This window comes from Meleagris gallopavo, chromosome 14, assembly GCF_905368555.1.
Source record: "Meleagris gallopavo chromosome 14, MGAL_WU_HG_1.1, whole genome shotgun sequence".
Lineage (NCBI taxonomy): Eukaryota > Metazoa > Chordata > Aves > Galliformes > Phasianidae > Meleagris > Meleagris gallopavo.
Genome location: NC_139417.1, coordinates 9,514,789 through 9,529,956, shown reverse-complemented (window position 1 = coordinate 9,529,956; position 15,168 = coordinate 9,514,789). Strand labels below are relative to the sequence as shown.

The 15,168-nt window shown below is 46.6% G+C and overlaps 1 protein-coding gene across 1 annotated transcript in view; it reads left to right on the top strand.

Annotated features, from left to right (window-relative positions):
- Window positions 1-15,116, top strand: part of PODXL2 (podocalyxin like 2) — a 31,458-nt gene extending 16,342 nt beyond the window's left edge. The window contains exons 3-8 of the mRNA XM_085235953.1: window positions 2,847-3,736; window positions 4,778-4,852; window positions 7,790-7,946; window positions 8,836-8,897; window positions 10,391-10,570; window positions 10,861-15,116. Coding sequence (XP_085092079.1) covers window positions 2,847-3,736; window positions 4,778-4,852; window positions 7,790-7,946; window positions 8,836-8,897; window positions 10,391-10,570; window positions 10,861-11,070 — 1,574 coding nt within the window. The 3' untranslated portion in view covers window positions 11,071-15,116. The remainder of the gene's footprint in view (window positions 1-2,846; window positions 3,737-4,777; window positions 4,853-7,789; window positions 7,947-8,835; window positions 8,898-10,390; window positions 10,571-10,860) is intronic.
- Window positions 15,117-15,168: the final 52 nt, after the last annotated feature.

The following is a 15,168-nucleotide window of genomic DNA, read 5'->3' as shown; positions in this document are numbered from 1 at the left end:
GGGAGCCAGTTGTAGAGGGTCTGCTGAAGAGAGAGGACAACCAGGAGGGCCAGGGGGTTGCACGGTCTAGAAAACTGCTGAAAATAGTAGATGCTCTTTGGTATCTGTGTAGGGTTTAAGGGAAGGGGAATAAAGAAAAGTGCTGAGGAGACATTTCCATTCAGGAAGCACTTAGCTCTGCACTTCAAAAAGACCTGATCTTGAGAGGTAGATGGATACCCTCCTTTGGTAGTGAGGCAATGGAAGATGATTCTAGACAGGAACCAAGTGTCATCTGAAAAGTCTGGAAGGAAAAGTTCAATAACCATCCCTGAACCTCTATGCTTGGACAGTGATTGAACTCCCTTGGGAACTAAGTTATATGGAGAGCAGCTTGTTTTAAGGAGCACACAGCAGTACAACTCTGACCAGAAAACTTCAAGATTCAGTGTTCTCCATGAAGATCTCTGTGTTTTGCCTCTTGCCCTATCTACAAGGTGAGCAGCTGAATAACAGTCTGAGCAAAATATGAAAGGAACTAAGATTGTGAACTGTGGGAGTCTTACTGAAACAGACAGGTTTAGCTTCTGGTTTAGGATTCAGGGTGGTGGAAAGACTGGTGGCAAGTGGGAATGTGAAATTAGTTAGCAAGGAATTTGTCTGCTCCTACATCACTGTTTTGTTGCCTCTGAGAAGCAGCTCAAGTTTCAGCTTTCAGCTGCCTTGGAAGACAGGAGCCTGCTGGGTGAGAGTGGGATCGGTTCTCTTGAGTTTCCTTCACCCAGGAGAGAAGGCAGAGGCAGCAGTCCCTCAGGCTTTCTTAGATCTTGTTTGTGAAAAGGCAGTGTGGCTGTACTATGCAGGCTTCCCCTCTCAGGAGCCAGCTAATTGGTGACAGAGCACCTTAAAGAAAGGTTAAATCCCTGACTTCAAAGGAGAGCTGATAGGTTGGGAGCATTCAGCACTCCTCTGGGGCAAACCTCCTGCTGCTATTGCCCCATTTGTTTTTCTTCTGTGCCCACCTCCTCCTACTGCAAGGAGAGGCAGGGGAGGGAAGGGAAGAATTAAGAATAGCTGAGAATGTCTTTAGGTAAGGGAGGTAGCAGAATGGTCACTTATCCTTTAAAATAATGCCTCATCTGACAGCTTTCTTTTAGAGGGTGAGACCAGCATTTCCCTCACTTTTCACTCACAGCATGTCAAGATGGGCAGGGCTGCTGCTGAGGTTCATGTTTTTGGTACAGATCTGGAGTATCTCTGCAGCAGCAGAGCGCTGGGGGATGCACTAAACCTTCACCATCTGTCTGCAGAGGGTCCTGACCTAATGTCCTCAATCCTGTGGTCTGTGGCCACATCTGCCATTAACCAGCAACTGTGTTTCTGCAGGCACTGAGACACACAGCTATTGGTAAAGACCTTTGGGAAGACCAGGCAACAGAAGGGAGAGGGGCATAGATTAGGAAAGCCACATCTCAGCTGAACAGGAGCATCTTTGTGCGTCTTGCCTAGGGCTGGAGGGAGCAGCACGGTTCTCCCATCAGGAAGGATGGGAAGCAGCAGAGTCTGGATTGCAGAAGCAGCATGGGCAGCCCTTGTTGCCAGAGCACATCCAAGGCAATGGAAGTGTTTACTGATGTGGACCTCCCTGCCTGAGAGTTCAGCACCTGCTCCAGCAGCAGTGCTCGATGGCTTGGAGTCAGGAGTGTACAGAGATGGCTCATGCAGATCTTCTCTGTAAGGCATCCAGACAACAGCTGCCTTCAGCACTCAGTGAAGCATCTACTTTGGCAGGCAGGAGAAGAGATGCAGCCCTTGGGGATTTCAGATTGTCATTTACTAGCAATAACCAAAGAGTGGGCAGGGTGCTTGTTTCTGGTTGTGGAGATACTCCCTTCCTTTCCTTTCCCAGAATATGTGCTGGGCTCATCCTGGAGAGAAAGGGAGTTAATTGGGAAGCAAGCTGCTGAAATGGAGCTACTCAGATAACAGACAGTTTCCTCAAGAAAAATAAAGACTCCAGCTTAGTATGTCTGATCCTTAGAATAAGGATAGTCTCCTTATTCTACAGCTACTCCTTTTTTGGGTTTCCACTGCCTGCTCTGACCTCACATTTGTGAGATGTCTCCTCCTCAAGCATTTCTCCATGTTTGTCTAGCGATATCACAGGCATTCATTCATGTCAGAGCCACAGAACAACTTGGAGCTGAAGTTCATCTCTTGTTTCTGACTTCTGTTTCCTTGCAGCAAAACTGCACCTTAATGAGATGGGAATATCATTAAGCAGATGTTTGTGGGATGGCTTTTCCCCCACCATTCCTGCCTCCAAAGCGCTGTATAAACTGGAATTTTACATTTCAAAGATGCCTAGGTTAATTCAGGTTTTGGTGCTATAACCTGGGCATACCGAGGAAAAGGACTTGGTTTGCTGTGCTGTTGTTCTCTTCCCTAGTATTTCCTGTTTAGCTTGTGTCTGCTATTACAATCTATCATGTTTCTGAATCCCATGCGGAATGAATCCCTGGGTCCCGGCCTGATTCCTAACACTCATAACCTCACCTTAGAGATACCAGGTGTCGAAGCTGTTAGTTACAAGTCTATGAAAACACCTTTAGGGCAGAAAAGAGTGACAGAAGTAAATATGTGAATTTTCCCTAGGGAAAGTGGGTTCATTGGGATGGGACAAGAAGCTGGGTAAATACCAGAGTTTGCACTGCGCTTACCAGGTGGGTTTGTTCTTTTCAGTGTCTTAAAGATCTCTGCTGTTAGAACCTATCTGTGGCTAGATGCATGCATTGGGGACAGCTCTCTTGTTCAGAGTTCGCAAGTGCTTAGATTTTGACACGAAGTCTCTTGGATCTCTTTTTTAGACTACAGCTTTTCTGCTGCCTCTCAGAAGGCCCTGCTGAAAGGGAATGGGACACAGACAAAAGAGAACTGGGAAGCAGCCACTGTCCAGACACCAGCAGAATTTGTAGAGCCTGACTTGCACACGCCTTTCTCCAGCACACTGGAGGAAGAGGAGGGGCTGCTCCCTATAGACCACTCAAGAGGAGGATTGGAGAGCCTCCAGACCTCAGAGCCAGAGGTTACATCTTCTGAACCAGTGGACCAAGAAGAGTCTTTGTCTGCCCTCCTGTTTTCCACAGCCTCTGCCAAACCAGATGTTGTGACCGAGGCTGCCATAGGAGGGCAAGAAGAGGACTCTGTTTCACCTGGCTTAGACCTTGGGAGCAGCATGGGTCCAGGTCTTCTGCCTGTGTCCTCTGTTTTTTCTACTACTCCTGCACAGTCCCCTGGTGTTTCAGAAGAACAATTTGAGGTGACAACTGGAGATATGTGGGCTGTTGAGGGAGCGGATTCAGAACAGACTGTGACTACCACAAGTGCAGAGCTTTCAGAACCCACGATGGAGGCTGGCGGGGAAGAACATTCAGCCAGAGATGAGTTCTTGGAGACAACAGTGGGGTGGGAGATGCTGGAGCCCACAGTGCTAACTGAACTGGAGCAGACAGCAGAGATGCCTGTGGGGACACTCCCTCCTGGAGGCAGCTCCACAGACTCGCACACTGTTTCTGGTGGTGAACATCATCCAGCTTCCTCTGCAGCTCCGTGGGACAGGGCTGATGAGCCTGTGCCGAATCCTGTCTGGAATGACACAGAGGTAGCAACAGAGGCAGCAAAGGGGAGCTTGTCACCACAGGCTGGAGATGCCCGCATGGCCATGCTGCCGACAGAAGTACCCTGGAATTCAGCACAGGTAGCACTGGGAGGTGGGCAGTGGATTAGAGGTAGCAGTGGAGATATTTGATGGGATGTTGAACTCCTTAACCTTACCAGCACCCTGGGTCTGACTGGTGACAGTAGCTTTTCTGTTTGCCCAACTCGGCCAAAACTAAATTTTGGAGAGTTTTTCACAGCATTTGTTAACGGTGTCCGTGATTCTTGAAGAAAGCCCTTCCCCCTCACATCTCTTCTTCCCATCTTCCTTTATGAATTGCTGCCCAAAATATTGCTTCTAAAAAACACCTACCCTCTGGGGCACACGTAGCAGCAAGAGCTCCTTGTTTCCTCAGCATTCATTATTGGAAGTGTCAGGACAAAAATGGCCCCAAGGATTTCTGGAAAGGGAGTCAGAAAGAAGTGCTATTTTTGCTGCTGCCTAGTGCAGATAACAGATGTAGAGCAGGTGGAGCAGGGTACTGAGATCTGTGAGGATGTTTTTCTAGGGGAGCTCGTAGGTGAGGAGGTGTGAGGTGCAGTTCCAGCAGACTGACAGCTGGTAAAAAGATGAGAGGTAGGAGGATCAAACTGGCAAAAAAAAAAAGTGCCAGTGAAAGCTTTTGTTCTTTCTGCCCCAAGGTATTTAGTCCCTCTGTGCTTCCAAAGCTCAGGGTCCCATCTTGCCTACAAAGTTTATGGACTTATTTCACCAGTTTAAGGACTACACAGGCTCTTTGTTAGGTTTGGTGCTGTGCTGATCACATACTGAATAAGGCTGCAGGCTAGAAAGTTTTCCCTTGAGTTCCCCAGAGTAGGTACAGGTGAAAGTTAAGATGGACTGTGGGAAGCTGGCACTGCAACCTTGTCCTCGCCTCACGTGTTTCTGCTAACATGAAAACACCTGGCATCCCACGTTACGAACAAAAAGATGAATCCTTCCTAATGCAAAAAGTTAGAGTACAGTTACTTTGAGAAGCACTTCTCTGGGGTATGGCACAGCCTCTTGTGTACCCTGTTCTTTCAGCAGGAGAGCTGCATTTGCTATGCAAACCCAGCTATATTTGTCTTGTCTTTCCAGGTGATCTGCAAAGACTGGAGCAACCTTGCGGGGAAAAACTACATCATCCTGAATATGTCAGATAACATTGACTGTGTGAGTATGTCCACAGAGATTTGATGGCAGGGGAGGAATAGTGCTTAGAGATATGGAGGCAGGCACAGCTCTTGCTGTGTGCTTTCACTACAAAACATTTTAAAAGCATTAATTCTCAAAGTCCCTGTAGAGGAGAGAAATATTCTTGTTCTCCAAGTGGAGAAAGAGTGGGTGGAGACAGGATTTCTCTCAAAGTCTAGACTATAGCAGTTCCAGTGTGGCTTTTCACTAACTACTGGCTGTTAGTTTGTGCCAATGCTCACCTGGTTTATCAGGATACATTAGAGCCTTTAACATTGCACCTCTTACTTGCAGGCAGTGTGGCAGAATTGAGGTCCGATCCTCCTTTCCTCTATTCTTTTTTCTTTTACTTCCTATCCTTCCAGGGGATAGTATCATTTCTCTGATGGCTCAGAGGAAAAAGGACTCCCTGTTTGCCATGTGAATGGTTCAGTATCAAGAAGCTGTCACTAAATTTTCCTTAAGTGCCTCTTTTTCCCAACCCCTTATCTTATGTGTTATCTGTGTTTGTTAACCAGTCATGCTCTGCTAATCCAATGCCTGTCCATCCATCCCCATAAAGCTGCAGTTAATTCATGAGTCCAGAGCCCCTTGTGGATCTCTGGCTCATTCACTTCTGGTAGGCCTTTTATCAGGCACTTTGAAACCAGCTGTGAAAGGCTTGAGGTCAAGGTGCCTTTCATAATTCTCAGAAATGATTATAAGCCTGACAGCCTGAGACCAAAATATTTCATCAGGGAACCATATTCTGCCCTTGTGTGTCTGCGTTCCTGCTTGCTACACCTCCAGCCATGAGCAAAGCAGACTGATTTTGTTACTGCAGAGTGACTCTGCCACTGACCTATTTCCACTAGTGGTGAAATTGGTGGGTTTTTTTAGTGTTTACGTGAAATTTTGAGGGGGCAGCAAAAGCAGATGATTCACACAATAAAGCTGTTGACTTCATTGTGTAAACCAACACTAAAAACATTGACTGCTTTAAAGGTAGATTAAAAGCTGGTCTCTTTCCATCTGACTAGTTTGCCCTTTGGAGAGTTTGAAGCAGTACACAACTGCAACTCAGAAGACCAGTCCTTGAAAACCATATTCCTGCTGCTCTGTTTCTTTTGCATCCACAATTACTCTTTCTAGCATCTCTGTGGAGTTTAAATGCTTATTAATTTTGCATACACAAAGCTTTCTTCTTTTGGTCTTGTGTTGTTTAAACCACTGGAAGGGTGAGAGCTTAAAAGCTGATGTGCTGATGTCTCTTGATAAAATTATGCTTTTACTGTTGAATCCTCAGTTCTGCCATGCTGAAAGAAGATAGTGTCCTGGGATAGGCAGGCCTGAACTGTTCTTCTACTTGATTTAATGTTTCAAAACATATTTCCCAATGAGTGATTTGTGCTTTCTTCTTGTTATTCAAAGGGACACTTGTCGACATACATATTTAACATGAACATTGCTTCATTCCCTTTTTCCCATTACCTCTTTGCATGGCTGAAACTGGAATCAAGCTCTTCTCCTTTCCACCATTGTTGACACAGTTTGTTTCTTACCCTTTGCTTAGTTTGGGCAGCTCACCAACCCTCTGCCTGTCCCTTTTGTTTTCTGGTTTCTGTATCTGAAGCCTGTATAGTTTGGATTTCTGGGACTGTGAGGCAGAATCTCCATTGCAAGTGCTGTAGCTTAAATTAGCACGGAGATTCTTAAAACATTTCTTGTTTAGTGCCTGGTTCAGTCCAGAGTCCCAGTGAAAAGCCAAGGGACAAGAAGGGAGCCCAGCCCCTTGCAGAGAGTCACACCTTGAATGTGAATGTTCTTCATAGTGCTGGGCATTACCTGCTGCAGGGTTGATGTCTGTATTGCTGGGTTAAGCTGGCAGCCTCTTCATCTCCTTAATGGGCTCTGGACAGGGCAATCACTTCAGTCCCTTTGGGCACATCTCCCACTCAATATACCTGAGAATTTTGTCTTTAAGTGAGGACTGCAGGATCTGACCCAGTGGTGGTACCTGGCTGTGTGTAAAGTCCTTTTACCTGGCTTTTTTGACCTCTAATTCTGCTCATGTGCTTTCAGACTCTTTCACAGCTCCCTTTTCTCTACCAAGGAGAATTCCTCAGTTCTCCGCAATCCCTCTTTTTCCTGTGATTAGAAACTTCTCATCTCTATTGCCCCGCTCTAGGGCTATGCTGCTCCCCTTTCCTCCACATCCCCCAGAACAGAACCTCAGGCTGGCAGCAGAAGCCACAGCTCCACAGCACCATGCTGCATCCTTGCACTGCTGCTCCGGCCTCCCTGCTCACTGCTGATGCCAAAACCCATAACCTGATGAGACAAGGCACTGGCAGGCCCTTGTGATTCAGGCCTCAGTCATCGGTGTCTTTTCCAATTAGGCCTTTTTCGGCACAAGCCTGTGCCTGCCTTGAGCGCTTCAAATTGCCATGGCAACAAGAGCTCTCCATTTTATTAATCATCTGTGTGGCCTTCAGGTTGACATGGCAACTGGAGATAAGAATAGAAACGCAGGAGTGGGAAAGCAGCGAAGGAGCCTGCCAGGGGATGGCTGGAGCATGTCAGGCCGAGCTGCACCTGCTGACCCAGCGCTGGCTGCAGGGAAAAGCCTGGCTGCTTCTTGCCTTATGTGTTGATGTTGCTTCAGGATTCCTGTGTGCTGGGCTTGGTGCAGAGTGGGGTATATGGTGGCCATGGGAGCACAGGAAGCAGGACAGGAGTGGCCTGAGTTCAGTCTTGCATGGGTTCACTCTGGGCAATGAGGTTGCTGAGAGGAGCAATGAGCAATGCCCCAAGTGTAGCATTGCTGGCTTTTGGGTGTACCTGATGCAAGGGTTTTTGCCATGCAGTCATGTGAGCCCTGAAGTGCTATACCTGCCATTCCCACCACAGCTCAACAATGTCTCTTTCCCATGGCAGGAGGAATTTCGGCTGGAGAGGGGTCCCCAGCTGTTGGCTCTGGTGGAGGATGCTTTCTCTAGACATGCGGATGGACTGCAGGACCACTGGATGATCTCTCTGAGCAAACCCAATGAGAATGACAAGCACTTGCTAATGACACTGGCAGGGGAACAGGGTAAGTGCTGAGAAGAGTCTTCCTGTGATAGGGGTTGTTTTTAGGGTGCTCCCAAATGGAGATGCTTATCCATGTTGAAGGGAATTTTTGCTCTTTTTGTGATTCAGTCTCAGTGTTCCCAGCGTTAACAGGATCCAAGGAATGGAGTGGCCTGTTTCTCATTGTTTGCACCAAGCTTGATCTGTGCTTCACTTCCTGCCTTCCTCCCTCCCTGAATTGCCTTCACATGAACATTTGTCAGCTTTTTCCCTGTGCTTCTGTGTTGTCCTCTGTGAGCAGGCCATTGCTATGGCAGGACGTGACAGCCTGCTCTTAGATCACTTTTTAACTTATGGCTTAACTCTCATCTGTACTTGGCCAGTCCTTATGGTGCCTCTCTTGTGTTTGCAAAGAAAAAAGAGCTGACACTAGAGGTAAGTTGTGCTGTTGCATTTTAACATCTTAATCTCCTTCTGAAAGGAGAATGCTTTTTCTATACTGCTTCCGTTTCATGCTAGAGGCTTCTAATGTTGACATTGTGGCCTATGTGAAGAAAACAGAATTCTGACTTTTATGAACTTTTGGAAACAAAGTATTTTCTGCTCTGAAAAGTGCTTTTCTTAGGTTCCTCTTTGTACTGCTGGACAAGTGAAAGTAGAAATGAGCCTATGGGTACCATGGTGTCTTTAGTATCAGTTCATGCCTGGATTTTTTTCTCTCTTTGAAGAACATTTGGGAGTACCCTTGGTGTTATGGTCCTTGAATTTTCAGTATCAACCTAAAATACCAATGAACAAAAACATGTGTTCCTCTGCTTTCATCCTGTTGGGCATTTCACAGTGATGAGTACATCTAACTCAGTTAACTTGAGCTGAAAGAGCAGCGCTGATCTCTATCTCCTTCTTTACAGGTGTCATCCCTACAAAAGATGTTCTCATGGCACTGGGGGATGTTAAGAGGAGCTTAGCTGAGGTAAAAGCCTGTCTGCCTGCATCCATCCTTTAAGACTGGCTATACAATTAAAATAAGCACCTTGCAAACTGGGAGGCCATCACAGTCTAACCAAGTGCTGAACCCACAGCAGGCACACAGATTAATCTGACACTTGGCAAAGTTCCCTTCTGCCCTCTCTGGTAGTTGCCAGATCATCAAATGTTTGTTCCCATTAAGAGAGTGACTGTGGTTTATTTCCTGCCTGCTCTTCTGGCTTAGTTTTGAAGTTGCTTTTCACACATTCATTTTGTTGAGCTACTTGGTCTCATACCTTCCACATTGTTGCCCGTGGCAATGTGAGTGCTGCAGAGCCCCAGAATCAGCCCTGCTTGATCTGCTGATGCTGGCTATTGCCAGTTGCTCAGCCTTTGCTGAAGGAGGTGGGAGAGGTGCCTGTACTAGATGGGACACATTCACACACCTTCCTTCTGCTATCCCGGGGTCTGCATTTCACTCCTTTTAGATAACTACCTCTACAAAGGCAGGCAGAGAACCACAGGTGATGGATGCCAGATTCCACTGCCAGCTGCTTCCCGTCCTTATGTATTTGCCTCTAATTGTAGGCAACTTGGAAGAGTGAAGAGATGAAGGCAAAATAGTCCCATGATCTGAGTTTGACACTTAGACACTGAAGGCCTGACTCTGCTGCTGCTTTTTTTTTTTTTCCGCCTTTAAACACTCTTCGAGTAATTCTGCTGACTTTAGCATTAGAATTGGGCCACCACCTTGCTGGAAGTCTCCTCTCAGGTTTCTCCCTGTCCTAACAAACTGGTGCAGTTAGATAAAGAAAATTAAGTGCTCAGTGCATTATTGATTGACTTACACCAGAGAAAGTACTAAAAAGTCAACCCTGTAGAAATGGTGTGACTGAAGTATCAGCAGCTAGAACTGTCCAGAAAGGATTCGTGTCGGTGTGAGGTTTGAGTTGTGTTCAACAATACCCCCATGTTAACATGCATCCTACTACAGTAGCCCTACTGCCTGCCTCTGACTCTCCAACTCTATCAATAATGAAACACTGACCTTGTGCCAGCCTGGGCTTGGAAAGAAGAAGGAGGATATTCTCTTACAACCATCATACTTAGTATTGAATTGTTATATAACCAGGCTGGAACCTGCCAGGTCACAGGAAAAGATGTTGGGCTTTGCTGACAATTAAAAGGGAACTAAATTTTGGATATTTTTTCCCATGAAAGCCTGGTTGCACATTGGTGTGATCCTTGTGCAAGCAGTAAAGGCAGGATTATGCCCACTGACACTTGGCTGATTGGCCAGCTCTCAAGGAAGATGGTGTTAAACTTGTTTGTGTGCCTTCTAGTCATGTAAGACAGTGAACATCCTGACTCCCTAACCCTGACTTTTAGTTCCTCTGCCTGCAGTGATGGTCCTGTACTTAAACCCAGAAAACTGAGCAGGTCCTACCTGATGGCAGGCCAGGGGATTTAGCTGCTTCTTTCCTTGCTTCCTTTCAGATTGGCATCCAGAACTATTCAACCACCACAAGCTGTCAGTCACATCCCAATCAGACACGCAGTGATTATGGGAAACTCTTTGTGGTACTGGTGATCATTGGCTCCATCTGTGCCATCATCATTGTCTTGGGGCTCATATACAACTGCTGGCAGAGACGCCTGCCGAAGATGAAAAACATGGTGAGCACTGGACAGGTGGGGAAGTGGTTGGATTCTAATCCCTTGGGATGAAGGGATTTAGAAAGTTGAGGGAGATTGTTTTCCCTGTCCACTTTGTGGACGTAGCTGGATACGCTGATGGAGCAGCAGGGAAGCTGCGTAGGCATAAGAGAGATGTAAACCTGCACACCTCTTGATGTGCTCAGGATGGTTTGCCTCTGCTGCAGGGTTTGGGCCAGGAATAAATTTAGTGCTCAGCAGCACTAAGACCTATCTTCACTTGTCTCTGTGCTCCTCTCCTTCCTTTGCAGTCACATGGTGAAGAGCTGCGCTTTGTTGAGAACGGCTGCCATGACAACCCCACATTGGATGTGGCTAGTGACAGCCAGTCAGAAATGCAGGAGAAGAAGCCAAGTGTGAATGGTGGAAACACCATCAATGGCCCCGACAGCTGGGATGTCCTGATCAATAAGCAGGCAAGCGAGGATGTGGATGTGTTTGAGGAAGACACACATCTTTAGAAAAAGAAGAGAGGGAACAGCCCCCTTAAATATAATTGTCTCCTATCTTGACTGATGGACCATGGGATCAAGTGGCTTATCAGGAACAACTTAAAGGCTCGGGATGGGTCAAATTTTTTGGGCGAGTTTTTCCGATGGAAGTCCTGAGCCTGCATCTGTGGCTTGGAGCCAGGAGGATCACTGAACAGAGGGAAGCGGGGATGGGTGGGTGGGGAGGTCTCTGTGTGTGTGTTCCTATCAGTAGCACCAATGCTTTCATCACCTTTAAATGCACTTACTGTAGCTCTCTGGTAGTGGCTGAGAGTGACTGGGCTTGAAAAAAAGGAGTTGAGGCTAGGTCTAGCACTGAGAATCCAGCTTTGGGGAATTAATACACTTTGAGAGTCCAGCTGAAATTATGTCAGCCAGATCCTGACCTTGATACACCTGGATTTTTGTCTCTAGGTTGCATTCAATCCCTGCAGGTGCTGTAAAACGTATATGCTGTTCTGGATGGAGGGAGTCACAACTCTGTTGGCATCTTTGGCTGAGTTTGCATTCCACTCCATGAAAAGAGGTTTTTCTAGCAGTCTAGGATTCAGTTATTTATGTCTGGGAAGAACATCTCAGTGTCATCTCTTTTATTTTTCCTCCTCAACCTGACACCCCTAAACAGCCCACATTCCTTTTTCACTTCCACAGCTCCAAGCTGAGCTTGCAAAGTCTGAGCATCTTACCCTTCTTTGGCTGATTGCAGAGAATTTGGTGCCACGGTGCATCATCTCAGCTGGAAGTTTGCTATTTTGGAGAGTTGCTCAAAAAGGACCTTTACCTGCCTTTCACCTAACAGCAGTGAAATTAGCAGCAAAGTATCCCTCATCGCAGTCTTAGATTGGCAGCACTTTTCTACTCCTATTCCATTTTCTAGGATAGTTTGGTTTCAGTTAATCTTTTTGAGGTAGGCGTAAAGGCTATGGGAGGCTTTTAACAGGGAGAAAAGTGAAAACTCAAACTGATAATTTTCTGGCCCTTTTGTTTCCTTTCCAGGATCCTGCCTTGAAGTGTGAAGTGTTTAATATCATATTGGTGTAAATCAGGGTAATTCTTTAAAATTGCTGCATTCAAACAAGTGTAAAAGCCTGTTTGGATGAGAAGCAGATCTAAGAACTCCCCAGTGAATGTTTTTCAGGCATGCCTCAGGCAATTTTGAGGCCCCAACTCCCTGAAGATGTGTGATAAAAGGCACGTGAATATGCATAATTGTTCTTTGAGCTCTGTCTAAATCAAGAGTTGGAACTACTTTCAAGCCTGGAATCCCAGAACATTTGTTTCTTCTATTACCAGGGATTGACGGACTTGCTTAGGTCAGTGGCAAAGCTATTCCTGTCCATTATGGTGATCTGCTTCCTTGCGTATTGCAAGATGCAGCTTCACGTTTGGTCTTTAAGGAGGTCTTTTACAGAAAGACTCCAGATATGCAGTCTGTAAATCTATTTCTGTATGTATAGGTATTTTTAGCATGTTCATCCCTGATGTAAGTCTCTAAAGTCAAGGTACAAAAGAGTCTGTTTCATTTTGCATAGCGCTTTGCATACAAACTGAATCGCAGATCATCTTGATGTAGGACCAGCTTGATAAGTCCATTCAAGAAAAGTGATAGCCTTTGGTTTCCTATCCAGATTCCAATTTTCAGTGTTTATTCCGCCTCTGTACTTTTCCCTTGTGTTGTGTAAGAGATGGTGGCCACCAGTTCCTTTTGTATCTTGTTGGCAGAGCTGCAGAGATACCCAGAGGAGTTCCCTCTCCTGCCCTAACAGTTGATAATGGGAGGCTGGTGTGGGGGAGCAGTCAGTGCACATAGATGGCCACATGTGGCCCTTTGCTGACCATCCCTCACTGATGACTCCTGCTGAATTTGCTGGGTTCATGCGTGAAACTGCACAAGTTCATTGGCTGTGTTGATGGCATTTTGGGCTTCACGGGATTAAATGCAAGTTGTTCATATAATATGGTGAGTAAATTTAAAGCATGGAGTTTAAATTTGAGTTTGTATAGCACTTAGCATAACAGGGCCTGGCATGGCTGTGGCCTTTAGGGAGTTTCACTGTATAAATGTTTCTAAGTCCAGTAATCTTCACTAAATATGTTTTTTTTTTATTTTTTTTTTTTTAACCCAGTGGCTATTATGAAGGTACAGCCACCAGTCAGATGTGGATTAGTTCATACACAAAAGACTTTGTTGGTGCACTTCATTGCTAGGAGCTGCTTTGCTTCCTCCTTTTCTCTGCGCTATTAAGACAAACAATGAGGTGCTGATAAAGTGTGCTTCTTGCTGGACTCAGCACCTCCTGATCTGGTCTAAGTCTTCAAATTCTAAACAAAGCAAGGAGGACACTGAGGCTTATTAATAACTAGCAAATCCTCCTGGTTTGCTGCCCTGGGTTTTTACAGCCTGACTGTATTCTAGAGCCTGTAGTGGATTCCTCTGAATCTGGAGTGCTCCAGGGTTTCTTGAGTGTGCCTGAGGGTGGCTATCACAAAGGCCAGAACAATATTCTGATGTATCTGGCAGGGTGCACTTGTCTATATGATCTCAGTTTATCGCCGGAAATCTACTGGCTAATAGCATTTCATTGTAGCCTGGTGATCTTTTTATTCCTTTTCCACTTGTTTTTTTTTTTTTCCTCTGTATCATATTTTGCACTAGGCCGATCTTGTTAAGTCAATTGCACTGTTGTCCTCTCCTGCAAGCCCTGCAGATGGGTCACTTCCTGGTACATGCAGGCTGGGAAGTGCTGTAGAAAGGCTACCTGTAGCCCGTTTCACTTTGTTGTTCAGAGCTTGGGTCCAGGTCTGTACAGGGAGGACTTATAAAGGAAGAGAAACTTTATCACTTGTTATGGGAAACTTTTCTATCAATTTAATGTAGTTAAACTTCTTTTTAACAAAGACTGTCAAAGCCGGACTTCTCAGAGAGGTGCACCAGGCTCCAGAGCAGACAGAAGACAGAGTAATTCCTGGAAAAGTGTTTTCCACCTCCCAGGACTTTGCTGTGGTCCCATCTGCCAAACGTTTGATCGCACTGACACCTGGTGGCTGCTGAAGAGTTGGAAACAAAATATTAAAAAAGGACTTTCTTCCCTTCTCTTTACCTATAGATATTTGTTTCCTGTGACTTGCCTAGAACAGTCACCTGCTTTACTCACAGGGGCTGCCATGACACTGAGCATGGATGGGATGATTTGTGCAAGGATGTCATTGTCTGCAAAGTGATGAGATGGGACGTTCTCCTGTGTCACCAGTATAGGGACAGCAATCCCAGCCTCATGGCTCCTTCTGCCCTCCTCCTCCTCCAGGACTACGGCCAGAAGTTGGAGGCTCTGCCTGGAAACAAATGTGGTTTGTCAGAACTCACTGGGCGCTGGCATGAATGAAAGCAGTGCTGGTGTCGGCTGGATGCACAGACAGGGGCAGAACGGCTCCACCTCTGTGGGACAGTAGCCAGATGGGGCAGGGATGGCCCAGCTGCAGATTGCTTCCAGATCTTGCTGAGATGTCCTGAATGGGGTTTGTAAAGAAAGGTGTAGAACCACACGTGCTGAGTCTTTGACTCCTGCAAGCCTGCCTTGTGGTGTGGCGGGTGTAAAGAGAGCTGCCTGCTAACTGCTGAGCTGCGCTATCTGTAATGCAGGCTGCCAGCATTCTACCTGTCACCTGGCAGAGCATGCAGTGTGAAATAGAGGCACAGCAATGCATGGATGATTGCTCCATGACCTTGAAGCAGCGCAGCAGCATCCCACCACGGCTGATGCCCTCTGCGGCTCCTCTGTTGCCAGTTCTTTGCAGGGGCCGAGGAGCAGCTCAGCACTTCGCCCTGCTGGCAGCCCTTCTGTGAGCCCAGCCCAGCCACCTTCTCGCAGCCCTCCTTCCTGCTGGACCCCCGGCTGGCCGCCAGCCCTGGCCACTACTTGGGCAGTACAAACACTTGTGTCTGGCCCTGCAAGCGCCGAGGCCGTGGTTTTTGTTTCTTTGCAATAAAACGCACCTCTGTGGTGTCTGACCACTGACCCGAGTGGCCTCTGCTTGTCTGTCTTGTTCGTCTTCCCTCAACTTCGTCTC